A 12,091-nucleotide genomic window follows, 5' to 3' on the forward strand; every position below is an offset into this window, starting at 1 on the left:
TGAGTAGCCCCACTGAAATCAATGAACATGAATACCCTTGGTCCATTAATTTCAGGGGGTCTTCCCACAGTTAAAATTCAGCTGGATATAACCCCAATGAGATCTAACTCCAAGAGGGAAGGGGAGTTTTGAATCTGGCTGCGAACTCTGCTTGATACCAGGTCTTTAAAAATTGCCATCTATAGCCAGTCTTTTTCAGGGTTGAGTTGTGAAGGTACACACACTTCAACATTTTTTATAATTGGACTTTTTATTAAGATTATAAATTTAAACAAATCTGAACAGTTTTACCCGGTGATATACAATTCAGTATGCACACACACAAAAATATACAGAAATACAAAGAGGGGGAAAATAATGCTTAGGGACGCGTCCTTTAATACACACAGTGCTTTAATGTGAAAGCTGGATGGCAAAAGCAGAAAAATCCACCTTTTTACAACAAAAGGTTCTTTATTTTCTCCCTTTAATAAAAAGAACACAAAGTTTATTTTGAAAGAAAGAAAGAATAGGGTTACAGAAACACAGACCTTGTTTTGCACATAGGACCAAACAATTGCTGGTTGCATCAGGAGAGTTCAAAATATTTTGAGAAGGGGGAAAAACAAACCACCCACCACATTTAAAGACATGAAAATAGTGTTAACACATTTACTTGTGGCATTCACACACACACACACATTTGGGGGGAAGGGAGGGAGGCAGGACCTGTGAGAGCGCTATGCATGATGGGTAAAGTAGTTGAGATCTCATCACTCCCCACCTTTCCTCCCCCAAACTTTTTTTTTCTTAAAAGAGCAGTGTTGGACAGAACTATATACTTCAAGGAATGGCAAATAATACAAAAGGGGAAAGAGACCCTCACATGAAATTAGGCTACATATACCTAATCACATCACCCAGATTTCAACTAGGAAAAGTTGTACACTCTGTTGATGTTTTCAACTATGTTTTTTTATGTTAGCAAGTTTTTATTATTATTTAGGGGGGAGGGAAATTTCATAGAACTGTAAAGTTGGGAGAGACCCCAAAGGTCATCTACTCCAACCTCCTGCAATGCAGAAATCATAGCGAAAGCATCCCTGACAGATGGTCAAGGAAGGAGAGTCCACCCCCCACCCCCGTCTGTTCCACTATCCCAAAACCCCTATGAACCCCTAGCAGGAATTAGGAAGGACCACCCCACCTTCCCCTTATAAGAACTCAAGTGACTACGCAGGGAAACATCCCAGCCCCATAGAAATGTGTCTGTTTTGGGAGACAGGAAGAAGAAAAGCTATAGAAACCCACCCCTTTTAAAATGCATTTTGGAAAGTTTAGATTGCTAAAGAAACACAGCCAGTTTTCTGGTTTAAATGTTTTTAAAATAATAATAATAGTAATAGTAATAATAATAATAATGCATAAAAGCCCCCCATTCAGCCCATAGTTCTGCAGACTATTCTGGGCTCAGTTGAAAAAGGCAATGTGTCAAGTTCTACAACCACTTCTTGTGGGAGGGAGATAGGAGTTGCTTCAGGTATTTAAGTTCTCCCCTAATTTTGGAGAGTCACAATTCAATGGCCAGAACTACCTTTTCCCTAAAGCACTTTAACCTCGGGTGTAAACTCTTTTCTCTCACACACAGGTTATTCTCCTTATCCATCTTTTCACCTCCTGCATTCCTCCCCTCCCCACCAATGTTTTTGGGGGGCAAATAAAAACGAAATACAATAAAGCCTGGAAAGAGTTAAATAAAAAAAGAAACAACTCAACACCATCCGGGGTGGGGGGGAAGACACAAAAGAACTCTTGTTGTTGTTGTTGGGGCTTTTTGTTTAAATAGGTACTATTTCTTCATCATCTCTGGAAAAATAAAGGCGCAAGAATCTTCGAAGTAAATTCTATGGTACAATTTAGAAAAAAAACAAACATTCGCTTGGCTTGTCAACTGCCCCAAGCCACCCCCCTCCCCACAACTTCAGTCTTTGTTTCAGGGTCTCCCCAACCTCCCCACCCCCACCAAAAGAGCCAAGCAGCAGGCATTTCTTCCTTCCCGCCCCGTCGGATCTTTCCCCGTCCCGGCTAGAAGGCCACGATTGCCCGCGTCCAAGCCCCCAAGCTGGCCAGCGCCTGCTTGCTACACAGTTGCCCGTTCAAGGGCTGCTCGGGGTCCGGCTGCGGCGTTTGCTGGGGCGTCTGCTGGTGGTGGGTTTGCTGCTGCTGGTGGGCTTGGTAGGGGTGCTGTTGCTGCTGCCGGCTTACCAGCCCGGTAAAACCGGAGCCGAAGATGGAAATCAAGTTGGAGATGTTGGACGAGTCCTGGGGAGGAGACGCCGTCGGGGGCGCCGTCAGAAGTGGCGGCGGCGGCGGCGAAGGAGCCGTCGGGGGCTGCTCCGCGCTGAAATCCTCGAAGCGGGCGCGCTTGGGGCAGGGAGCGAAGGCGGGGTGAGACTGAGGAGGGGGACCGCCACCGCCCACACCACCAATGGGGGTCGCCGTCCCCACGACGGACCCCCCTCCTCCTCGTCTCCCACCGCCTCCTGCTTCTCCTTCCTCCACGGCCTCGTGACCAGGGTAGTATTTGCGCTTGTAGCCCGGGCTGGGGGGGACGCCCATCACCGCGGCGCCTGGGCTGCTGCCGCCGCCGCAAGGACAGGGCGAGCAACAGTCCTGGTGCAAGTAGCCGTTCTCCACCGTGGTCACCACGTGCGTGTCCAAGTCCAAAACAGTGGTGCGGCTGGAGCAGTGCGGAGAGGCGGAGGGGGACGGAGCCGGGACCAGCCCCGACGGCACAGCAGAGCCTGTGCTGGCGCTGTTGCTTCCGCTGGAGAAGTCGCAGCTCCCCGGCACTGCGTAAAGCAGCCCGGGCGCCGGCGGCGTGGCGGCGCGGTGGTAGAAAGCCAGAGGAGAGTCCCTGCAGAGCCCCGAGAGGGTTGCCGGGGGTTGAGCGGGCGGCATGAGCGAAGGCAGTCCGGCCAAAGGTTCCTCGTCCTGGGCGCACCCGGACATCTCCAGCGCCGACTCGCCGCCCCCTCTAGCCAAGGCGCAGCCCCGCAGCTGCCCGTGCTGGAGACCGTCGTCCGCCTCGTCGGCTGCCTCGACGGGCAAGTGGAGAGGGCTGAAATCCGCCGCGATCTCGCCCAGCGAAGCGGGCGTGCCTGCTCCTCCGACGGGCGACATGGCCAGCAGCCCGCCTTCCTGGGGGTGGTGGTAGTGGTGGTGGCTCTGCTGGCGGCGGTAGAGCTCGGCGTAGCGCTCGCTCAGGTAGAGCTGCCGGGCGTTGCGGAGCACATAAGAGACCAGGAGGTTCTTGTGCAGCTTGATGCCGCCGCGCTGCGTCCGCGAGCTGTGGATCTTGCGCAGCGAGAGGCTGATCAGGCTCTGGGCGTCCAGGGCGCACTCCATTCCCGTCCCCGGGCCCACATCCACCCCGAGCCCGGCCTGGAGCGGGGCTCTCTCTCCGTCTTAGCAGCCCGGCGCACAGCTCACCATCCCCGGGCAGGCGCAGAGCCGCACCCCTCCTTGCGCGCTCTCTCTCTCGCGCTCGCTCGCTCTCCGCCCTCCACCGTCGGCCGTGCTTGGTGAATGCAGCGGGCAATAAGCCCTTGCTTAGCCGACCCCCGCTATTTATGCACCCTCTTCGGCACCGCCCCCCGACCTATGGGAGAACGGTTTTCGGCTCGAGTGGCGGCCCGCGCCCGCCCCGCCGAGGACCAGCCGGCCAATGGAGGCGCGGCGGTTCCTTTGTGCTATTCAAATACCTAGCAGGCTTTTTTGGCACGGCTGGAAGGTTCTCTGGAGAGAGAGAAAAAGAGAGAGAGAGACGGGAGCAAGCAGCGGGGAAGCCGGGCCAGCGGGGAAGCCTGGGTGGGATCAGAGCCCCCGCCGGGGGTGGGTTGAAAGGGCCCGATCCACGGATAGCCCTCCACCCACCTAGAGTGTGCGCGCTTCCCCGGACGCCTGGCTCCCCTTCTCAGGTGAGGCCCTCGCCATGTGGACGGAGGGCGAGGGGGAGGGGCCTCGGAGGGGGAGGGGCCTATGGAGCCAGCGATCCGCCTCCGTTTCTCTCTTCCCCTCCGCTTGGCAAGCAGGTGCAAAAGCGTTGGCACCAGAATGGCTTAAGAAATGAAAAATTTATTCAAGGGATGAGTCCAGATCCTGGAAACAAACAAACAAACACAGGTAGAACTTTAAAAAGATTTTTTTTAAAATAAAAATGAAAGTGATTCTCTAGGGAATATTATCATTATTATTTATTTTGTATTGCTTTTTTCTGTGCAGGTACATGGCAAACAATTTGGAGTGCGCCAATACTTTCTTCTAGAGTAACTTGCATTTTCCTTCAAATTCCATTGTATGTAACAAAGCTCTGGCACTGGAAACCACAGACCATACCAAGTGCAGAAAGCTGGATTCAAGACACCCTGCAAGTAGCAGTTCATGAGGCAAGAGAGTGGGGGAATTAAAGAACAAGACTTCCAAAAGATACGGAGTGACTTTCTGGAGCTCTTTGTTGAGGACTTTTCAAAACCTGGAGATATAGGAAGCTGCAAGCAAAGGAACCGAGACTCATGGACCCCCAAAACTTAGCTAGTATAAAAAGAGTCTTGATGGATCCTGACAAAGTGGGCCCACTTAGTACAGCATTTTGTTCTCACAGGGGCCAACCAAATGCCACAACAGGAAATCCACAAGCAGGACCTGAGTACAAGAGCCCTCTTCTCTCTTGTGGCTTCCAGGACCGGTATTCAGAAACATAGCCATTGTGGCTAGTAGTCCTCTCCACGAATTTGTCTAATTCTTTTTGAAAGCCATTCAGGTTGGTAAGCATCACTACTGCCTGAGGGAGTGAGTTCCATAGTTTAAGTATGTGCTGCATGAAGAAGTACTTTATTTTCTATGTCCTGAATCTTCCAATGTTCAGCTGCATTGGATGTCTATGACTTCTAGTGTTGTGGAAGAAGGAGAAGAACTTTTCTCTATCCTCTTTGTCTGTGCCTTGCATAATTTTATAAACTTCTGTCATGTTTCTTCTCACTCGTCTTTTCTCTAAAGTCCAAACTCCCCTTATAGGGGAAGAAACAGCTAAGGGCTCCTCAGAGGGGACCATTGAAGCAGCATCAGTACACACCTGTCTTCATCCTAACTTGAACATAACGCCCTGAACAATGTGTTGTGCAAGGTTTCAGATGATTGCATGGCAAACAGGAAATCAAATACTGTAATAAAAACCCCACTATTTTACAGAGGAAGAAAACTTTTGAGGAATTAGAGGGCAGATTTTGGCACTACCTCAACATTCTTCGTGGGATGTCTTCCACTTTAGGGTGTGCTGACATCACAAATCCAAATCAGAGTGAGGAGCTGATTTCTAAATGGGCAAACATTTTCTCCACACTCAGAAGGAGCAAACACTCACTCTGAATGGGAAAACTTTTTTGTCTCCCATACCCTCTGGAAAATTGGTGAAACTGCACAGCATGTTTTCAAGGGGAATACCCTTTTACAAAACTGCCTTTGTTTCCGAGCGAGACTATTCTCTCTGCTTGCGCTCCTGGCTGTTGCGGCTTACACCCACACATTATGAGAGTGCAAGGCATGTACAGTTTCCTACATGGAAGTGTTGGAAATGCTTCTAGTGTGTGCTGACTCTGAGGACTTTTGGCCCCCCTAGGGGTGCAACGCTCCCCATCTTTATTCATATTTAAGGAAGCTAGATCTTCTATAAAGCCACCCATTTGCTGGCCCGTACTGTGGCTGCACAATATATACTTCTTCCCAACCAATTGCTGTGGCGTGTAAATCCTTCTGTGCAGTTGTTACCAGCAGCTAAGTATTGGGGCCTTATGAATGAGAAGCTATATTTGTGTTGTTGTTGTTTCCAGATGTCATTCTAGACGATCAAGTCATTTTGACAGTTTCCCCCAAGGAGAGCAAAGATGTCTTAAAATCTCTCTTCCCCGGCAGAGTCTGAGGGGTGAAAGACCATGGCTTTTTATTTTATTTTATTAATCACATCTGCTAGCTCTGTGTTGGCAAGATCCTTCACATTTCCCAATATTTTCTTCCGGGATATATTATCCTAAGAATGCAACCCTGTCCGTACCCTGCCCACCCCCCCTTAAGCTCCATTGCATTCAATGGCTATAACTCTCCAGAGCCTACAAAGTGCTTTTTAAAAATAGATTGTGGCCTAAGAACAGTAGGCTTAAGAGGAGACACCTGGTGTGATTTACATTTTAAGGGGCAACTCCCCAATTTTCACTTTCCGAAAGGATCTGTGAACCAAAACACAGCTATCCTTTGAAATTCACACTTCTCCGAATTTCACCAAATGAACATAAAAAACGGTGTACAAAATGCATATATTAGCAAAAAATAAGATATAAATTTGCACTATGCTAGGGAAAAATAAGACCCAAGCATGCCTTATGTAAGGGAAATGGTTTTTGCTAATAGGTGTGCATTAGGCAAAACTGCAGACAAAATGGGTGTATGTTAGGAATAAGGCATACTAAAATGCTGATGACTTTTTAAAAAAAAATGCAAACTGATGGCAAAGTGATCTTAAGGCAGGAAAACTGAGGGACAGAGGGAATTCAAAGTGGGAAGCTTCTCCGATCTTTAAATGACTGCTCTAACAGATTAATTGGCTTCCCAGTGTACAGGTTCTACTCACAAGAAAGCTGGGTTGAGTTCTTTCTCCACACCGTGCATCATATATATATATATATATATATATATATATATATATATATATATATTGGGGGGGGGGGTTTCCTAAATTTCCCCCCTAAAGTGATAAGCTCCAAATGTTGCAAGCTTTCCTTGTAGTGGAGTTGCTCCAGTCCACCTGTGAGTTAAATTAACACAACATATTTTTAAAATATGTTTTCAAATATTTAAAATATTCTGGTGCTGCATGTGGGAATTAGCTTACCAATGCCAGAATATTTTCTTGGTGAACGGTTCCCATAATATGAGTGAGTACAACCTTATCAGCCATGCTGAGTAAATTATCACTAATCTGCCAGTGTAAAGGCAGTGTATGTTAAGCACACGTTTCACCTCCATTTATCACACCGACTGTAATGTTTGGATCTTGCTTTCCATTCAACTCGCTCCTTACAACTCTTCTCTCCTGCATGCCTGCCTATTAAGATTTCACTTCACCTATCCAAAGAAGTGGGCTTGAGTCCATGAAAGCTTATGCCTGTTAGCAGGCGCATTAGCCCTTAAGGTGCCACAGGATTTTTTTGTCATGTTCCAAGTCTGGTTAGTCACACCATCACAATATTTGCATTTAGGTTTTCAGTTCCTTTGCTGATGATCCCTAACATGGAATCTGCCCATTTCACAGCCGGGTAAACGGAATTATTTATTGGGTTATCTTCTGTGACCCAAACATCTGTGCGGCTCAGACCCCCATCAACATTCATTGATATGTCTTTTTGCACTCCTAATTTGTTGCCTATTCATCCATTTTATTGAGCTCTTTTGGGGGCCAATTTTTTTTTTTTTAAACCCACAACTAAAACAAAGACACCTACTCTTCAGCTGTAGGTCCCAGGGTGGGTTACAACAGTGCTGTATTTAAAACAGTTAAACCAAATTAGAGTTGCAGGAATGGGGTTTGACCTCCTTCGATTGTGAGAACTGTCCAGTTCAGTTCTTTCTCTTTGCTTCCTGTTCTTTAACAGGACCTTAACACTAGTACTGGTCAACATCCAATGAAACTGAATGCTGGAAGATCCAGGACCGATAAAATGAAGTTCTTTTTCATGCAGCACAGAGTTAAACTATGGAACTCCTTCCCACCGGAGGCAGTGATGGCCAGCCACCTAGCTGGCTCTAAAAGAGGATAGGACAAGCTCATGGAGGAGGAAGGAGAAGGGGTATCAATGGCTACAAGCCATGATGGCTATGATCTGCCTCCACAGCTGGAGGCAATGCTTCTGAATCCCAGTTGCTGGAAACCACAGCGGGGGAGGAGAGGGTTGTTGAGCTTGGGTCCCGCTTGCAGGTTTCCCACAGGCGTTTGGTGGACCACTGAGAGAACAGGATGCAGGACTTGATGGGCCATCCACAACTGCTAAGCTTTCTCAGTAGCCTTTCCTGAGGAACTTTGTCAAAAGCATTTTGACACGTATACAATGCCTACCAGATTGCCTTTCCTTTGGGGAAGGGGCCATAGCTCAGTGAGCAGAGTACAGTGGTACCTCGGGTTACAGACGCTTCAGGTTACAGACTCCGCTAACTCAGAAATAGTACCTCGGGTTAAGAACTTTGCTTCAGGATGAGAACAGAAATCGTGCAGTGGCAGTGGGAGGCCCCACTACCTAAAGTAGTACCTCAGGTTAAGAACAGTTTCAGGTTAAGAACGGACCTCCAGAACGAATTAAGTACTTAACCCGAGGTACCACTGTACCTGCTTTGCATGCAGAAGGTTTGATCCCTGGCATCTCCAGGTAGGACTTGGAAAGACCTCCCTGTCTGTAAACCCAGAGAGCCAGTGGTGGTCATTGTTGACAATACTAAGCCAGGTGGACTTAACATGTGACATGTATAAGGCAGCTTCCTCTGTTAGCTAACCCAGCCCATCATCCAGAAGTATGAGGTCTAGCGTCTCAGCAACTCCTGAAAGCCTGTAAATCCACTGCCAGTCAGTGTCAAGCAATAGTGAGCCAGATGGACCTGTGGCCTTGATATACAAGGCAGCTTCTGTGTTCCTACGATGGGAGGTGTGGCAGGATCCTAGTCCTCCCGCCAGAGCTCAGCTCTGGCACAAACTTAGATCCAGGGTGCTGCAGGCTGTCAGGAAAAAAGCGTGCTCTCAGATCCTCATTTGACTGCAGCTGTTGCCTCCTCCCCCTGGGTCACCAGAGGCCCCTGCAGGAAGTCCCTCTGCAGTGTGACAGCTGCCTTGCTTCCTTCCCAAAGCTGGAGTGTCTGCTGTTTGCTGCCCTCATCCTGCAGCCTCCCAGTTGAGCGGTGACTGTATCAATTTCCTGACTTTGTGTGTGTGGTGATAACCATCTCCTGGCTCTGTTGCCTCCCAGGTCCCTTCTAAACTCCCCAGGTTCTCTGATCCGTTCCACCCTTCCTCATGAGCAGGACAGCACATATTTTCGAGTGTCCGTAGGGGTGGCGCCAGTACAGTGGTACCTCGGGTTACATATGCTTCAGGTTACATACGCTTCAGGTTACAGACTCCGCTAACCCAGAAATAGTGCTTCAGGTTAAGAACTTTGCTTCAGGTTAAGAACAGAAATCGTGCTCCGGCGGCATGGTGGCAGCGGGAGGCCCCATTAGCTTCAGGTTAAGAACAGTTTCAGGTTAAGAACAGACCTCCGGAACGAATTGAGTACTTAACCCAAGTTACCACTGTAATGCAGAAAATGCAGTTCAGGAATTAAGACTCTTAGTTCCCTGCCTCCCTTGATTGCTACTTGTTCATAGTTAGTTAGTTAGTAATTGATTGATTGATTGCATATCTGCTCCACATTTTGCTCCAAGGAGCTCAAGGTGGCCTACATGGTTCTCTCCCTCCTCATTTAGTGGTCCTGGGCCCTAAGGAAGTTAGATTAGCCTCAACCAGAGCCAGGGCCTTTTCAACACTGACTCTGGCCTGGTGGAACGCTCTGCCTCATGAGACCAGGGCCCTGCGGGCTCTGATTTGTTTCCGCAGGGCCTGTAAAACAGAGTTGTTCCACCTGGACTTTGGCTCAGAGCCAATTTGATTCCCTTCCCCTCTTTCTTTTTCCTTTCTCCTCCTGTGATGAGGCAGCATTTTAATATTTTAACGTTTCAATATTTTAATGTTGTATTTTAATCTTGTTTTTAAGTTGTATTCATTCAACTTGTTTTTATTATTGCTTGTTAGCCACCCTGAGCCTGGCCTTGGCTGGGGAGGGCGGGGTATAAATAAAAAATTATTAAATTATTATTATTATTATTATTATTATTATTATTATTATTATTTAATCTCCAGAACAACCCTGTGAGGTGGGTTAGGCTAAAAGGCAGTGACTGGCCCAAGGTCATCCAGTGAGCTTCATGACCCAAGTTGGGATTTGAACCCTGGTCTCTGCCAGGTCTTGGTCTTTGACACTTCAGCTGCTATGCCATACTAGCTCCCTGGTTGTTTATTATTCTCTTATGAGGATAGGTTACATCATTTGGGACTTCCCCTCTTATTCTTCCCTTCTGTCGACAATACCAATGTGTAAAAAAAAGAAAAAGGAGTTACAACATTTGGGGGTTTTTCATCTAGAATGTTTCATTTAGGGTTTAAATGGGACGCAGGTAACACCGTGGGTTAAACCACAGAGCCTAGGACTTGCTGATCAGAAGGTCAGCGGTTCAAATCCCCGCAACGGGGGTGAGCTCCCATCGCTTGATCCCTGCTCCTGCCAACCTAGCAGTTTGAAAGCACGTCAAAGTGCAAGTACATAAATAGGGCGGGAAGATAAACGGCGTTTCCGTGCGCTGCTCTGGTTCGCCAGAAGCGGCTTAGTCCTGCTGGCCACATGACCCAGAAGCTGTATACCGGCTCCCTCGGCCAATAAAGCGAGATGAGCGCCGCAACCCCAGAGTCGGCCACGACTGGAACTAATGGTCAGGGGTCCCTTTACCTTTTTACCTTTTTACAGGTATCTGGCTGGTTGGCATCCATCTGTCCTAGGAGACAGGGGAAGAGTGAACCTTTGGGAATGAAGTCAAACTGTTGGAAGGTTGAAGTGCCTGTCGCGGCTGTAGAGACAGATATGAGAGAGGCATGCTTTGTTGTGTCCAGTTGTGCCGCTGCAGATGCACCAGGGCTTTTCTTCTCTCTCTGCTCCTCCCAGTGGTCATTCCTTGTTTCAACACTGTATTGGATGCTTTAGTTGAGATTCCTGAGTTGCCTGGGGTTGGACTAGATGACCCTCAGGGTACCTTCCATTTCCATGATTCGTGATGGGAATGTGGGCTTAGGAGAGCACAATTTTGTTTGAGGCGCTTGTCCTGCTATGGGATGCCCAAAATCTTCCTGACCCAGCACATGTGGAAGGCGTTGACGCATCACTCCTGTCCTGTGTAAGTTGCCGCCACATCTCAACACTAAGCCTAGCAGACCTTCAATAGTATTGGATGTCAGCATCACATCCTCCCATACCCTTTTGGAGAGGTGAGCCATTGCCATAGCTGCCTTGCCAATACAAACGTTAAATAAGTTGGAGTTCTTGTTATTAAATATACCAAGAAAAAAGCACACCAAGAACTCAGGCCAATGTAAGTTTCAATAGCGGGAGTAGTCCCTACTCACAAATAAATAACCAATTTTAACAAAAACTGATCCATTCGAAAGTATGTATTCTGACAAGGATTACAAACTCAAATAGAGGATTACAAACTCAAATAGAGATTAATCTCTATTTGCGTTTGTAATCTTTGTCAGAATACATACTTTTGAATGGATCAGTTTTTGTTAAAATTGGTTATTTATTTGTGAGTAGGGGACTACTCCCACTATTGAAACTTACATTGGCCTGAGTTCTTGGTGTGCTTTTTTCTTGGCCTTGCTAATACAGGCAACTCCTCGCTTACTCGGGGTTTACATACCAGGTCCCCCCACGCATAAGTGAAATTCTGTAAAGTGAGTACCTTCCAAACACACTTTAAATGCCCTCTCTGCCACTTTCTCTCCAATCCATACCAAAAGAAAGCTGTATCAGAAAATAGCCACAACTGGAACTGAAGCTCAGGGGCTGACAGGAGGCTGAAGGATGTACAGGAAAGCGGCTGCTATGCTGTTAGGCAGGGAGACTGAGCAGCATAAACAAAGTCCTGCTGTGCCCCAGGTCTCTTCAGGGCTTCTTTCACCCTCGGTGACATCCTCTTCGAGTTCTGGGGAGGGTCTCCTCACAAGCCACAAGGACTCTCCAGCTCTCACCATTTCTGGGTATGAATTGAATTATTTAATTATTTCCAGGCACCACACGTATATGTGGTTGCATGCAAGTAGAATGCATGTAAATTGGTGTGTGTGTGTGTGTGCCTGTGTGCCTGTACACCAGTCCAGCTCAGTGTTGATGGAGAGGTTGCTGGTTATGATGGACCCCAGGTAGAT

The 12,091-nt window shown here is 47.8% G+C and overlaps 1 protein-coding gene across 1 annotated transcript; it reads right to left on the reverse strand.

Annotated features, from left to right (window-relative positions):
* Positions 1–231: 231 nt before the first annotated feature.
* IER5L (immediate early response 5 like) lies at positions 232–3,637 on the reverse strand. Its single transcript, XM_083423848.1, has one exon. It carries the CDS (start codon positions 3,385–3,387, stop codon positions 2,065–2,067), a length of 1,323 nt encoding a protein of 440 aa, XP_083279974.1. The 5' UTR covers positions 3,388–3,637; the 3' UTR covers positions 232–2,064.
* Between the last annotated feature and the right edge of the window lie 8,454 nt (positions 3,638–12,091).

Source organism: Podarcis tiliguerta (genome assembly GCF_965153285.1).
Source record: "Podarcis tiliguerta genome assembly, chromosome: Z".
Classification (NCBI taxonomy): Eukaryota; Metazoa; Chordata; class Lepidosauria; order Squamata; family Lacertidae; genus Podarcis; species Podarcis tiliguerta.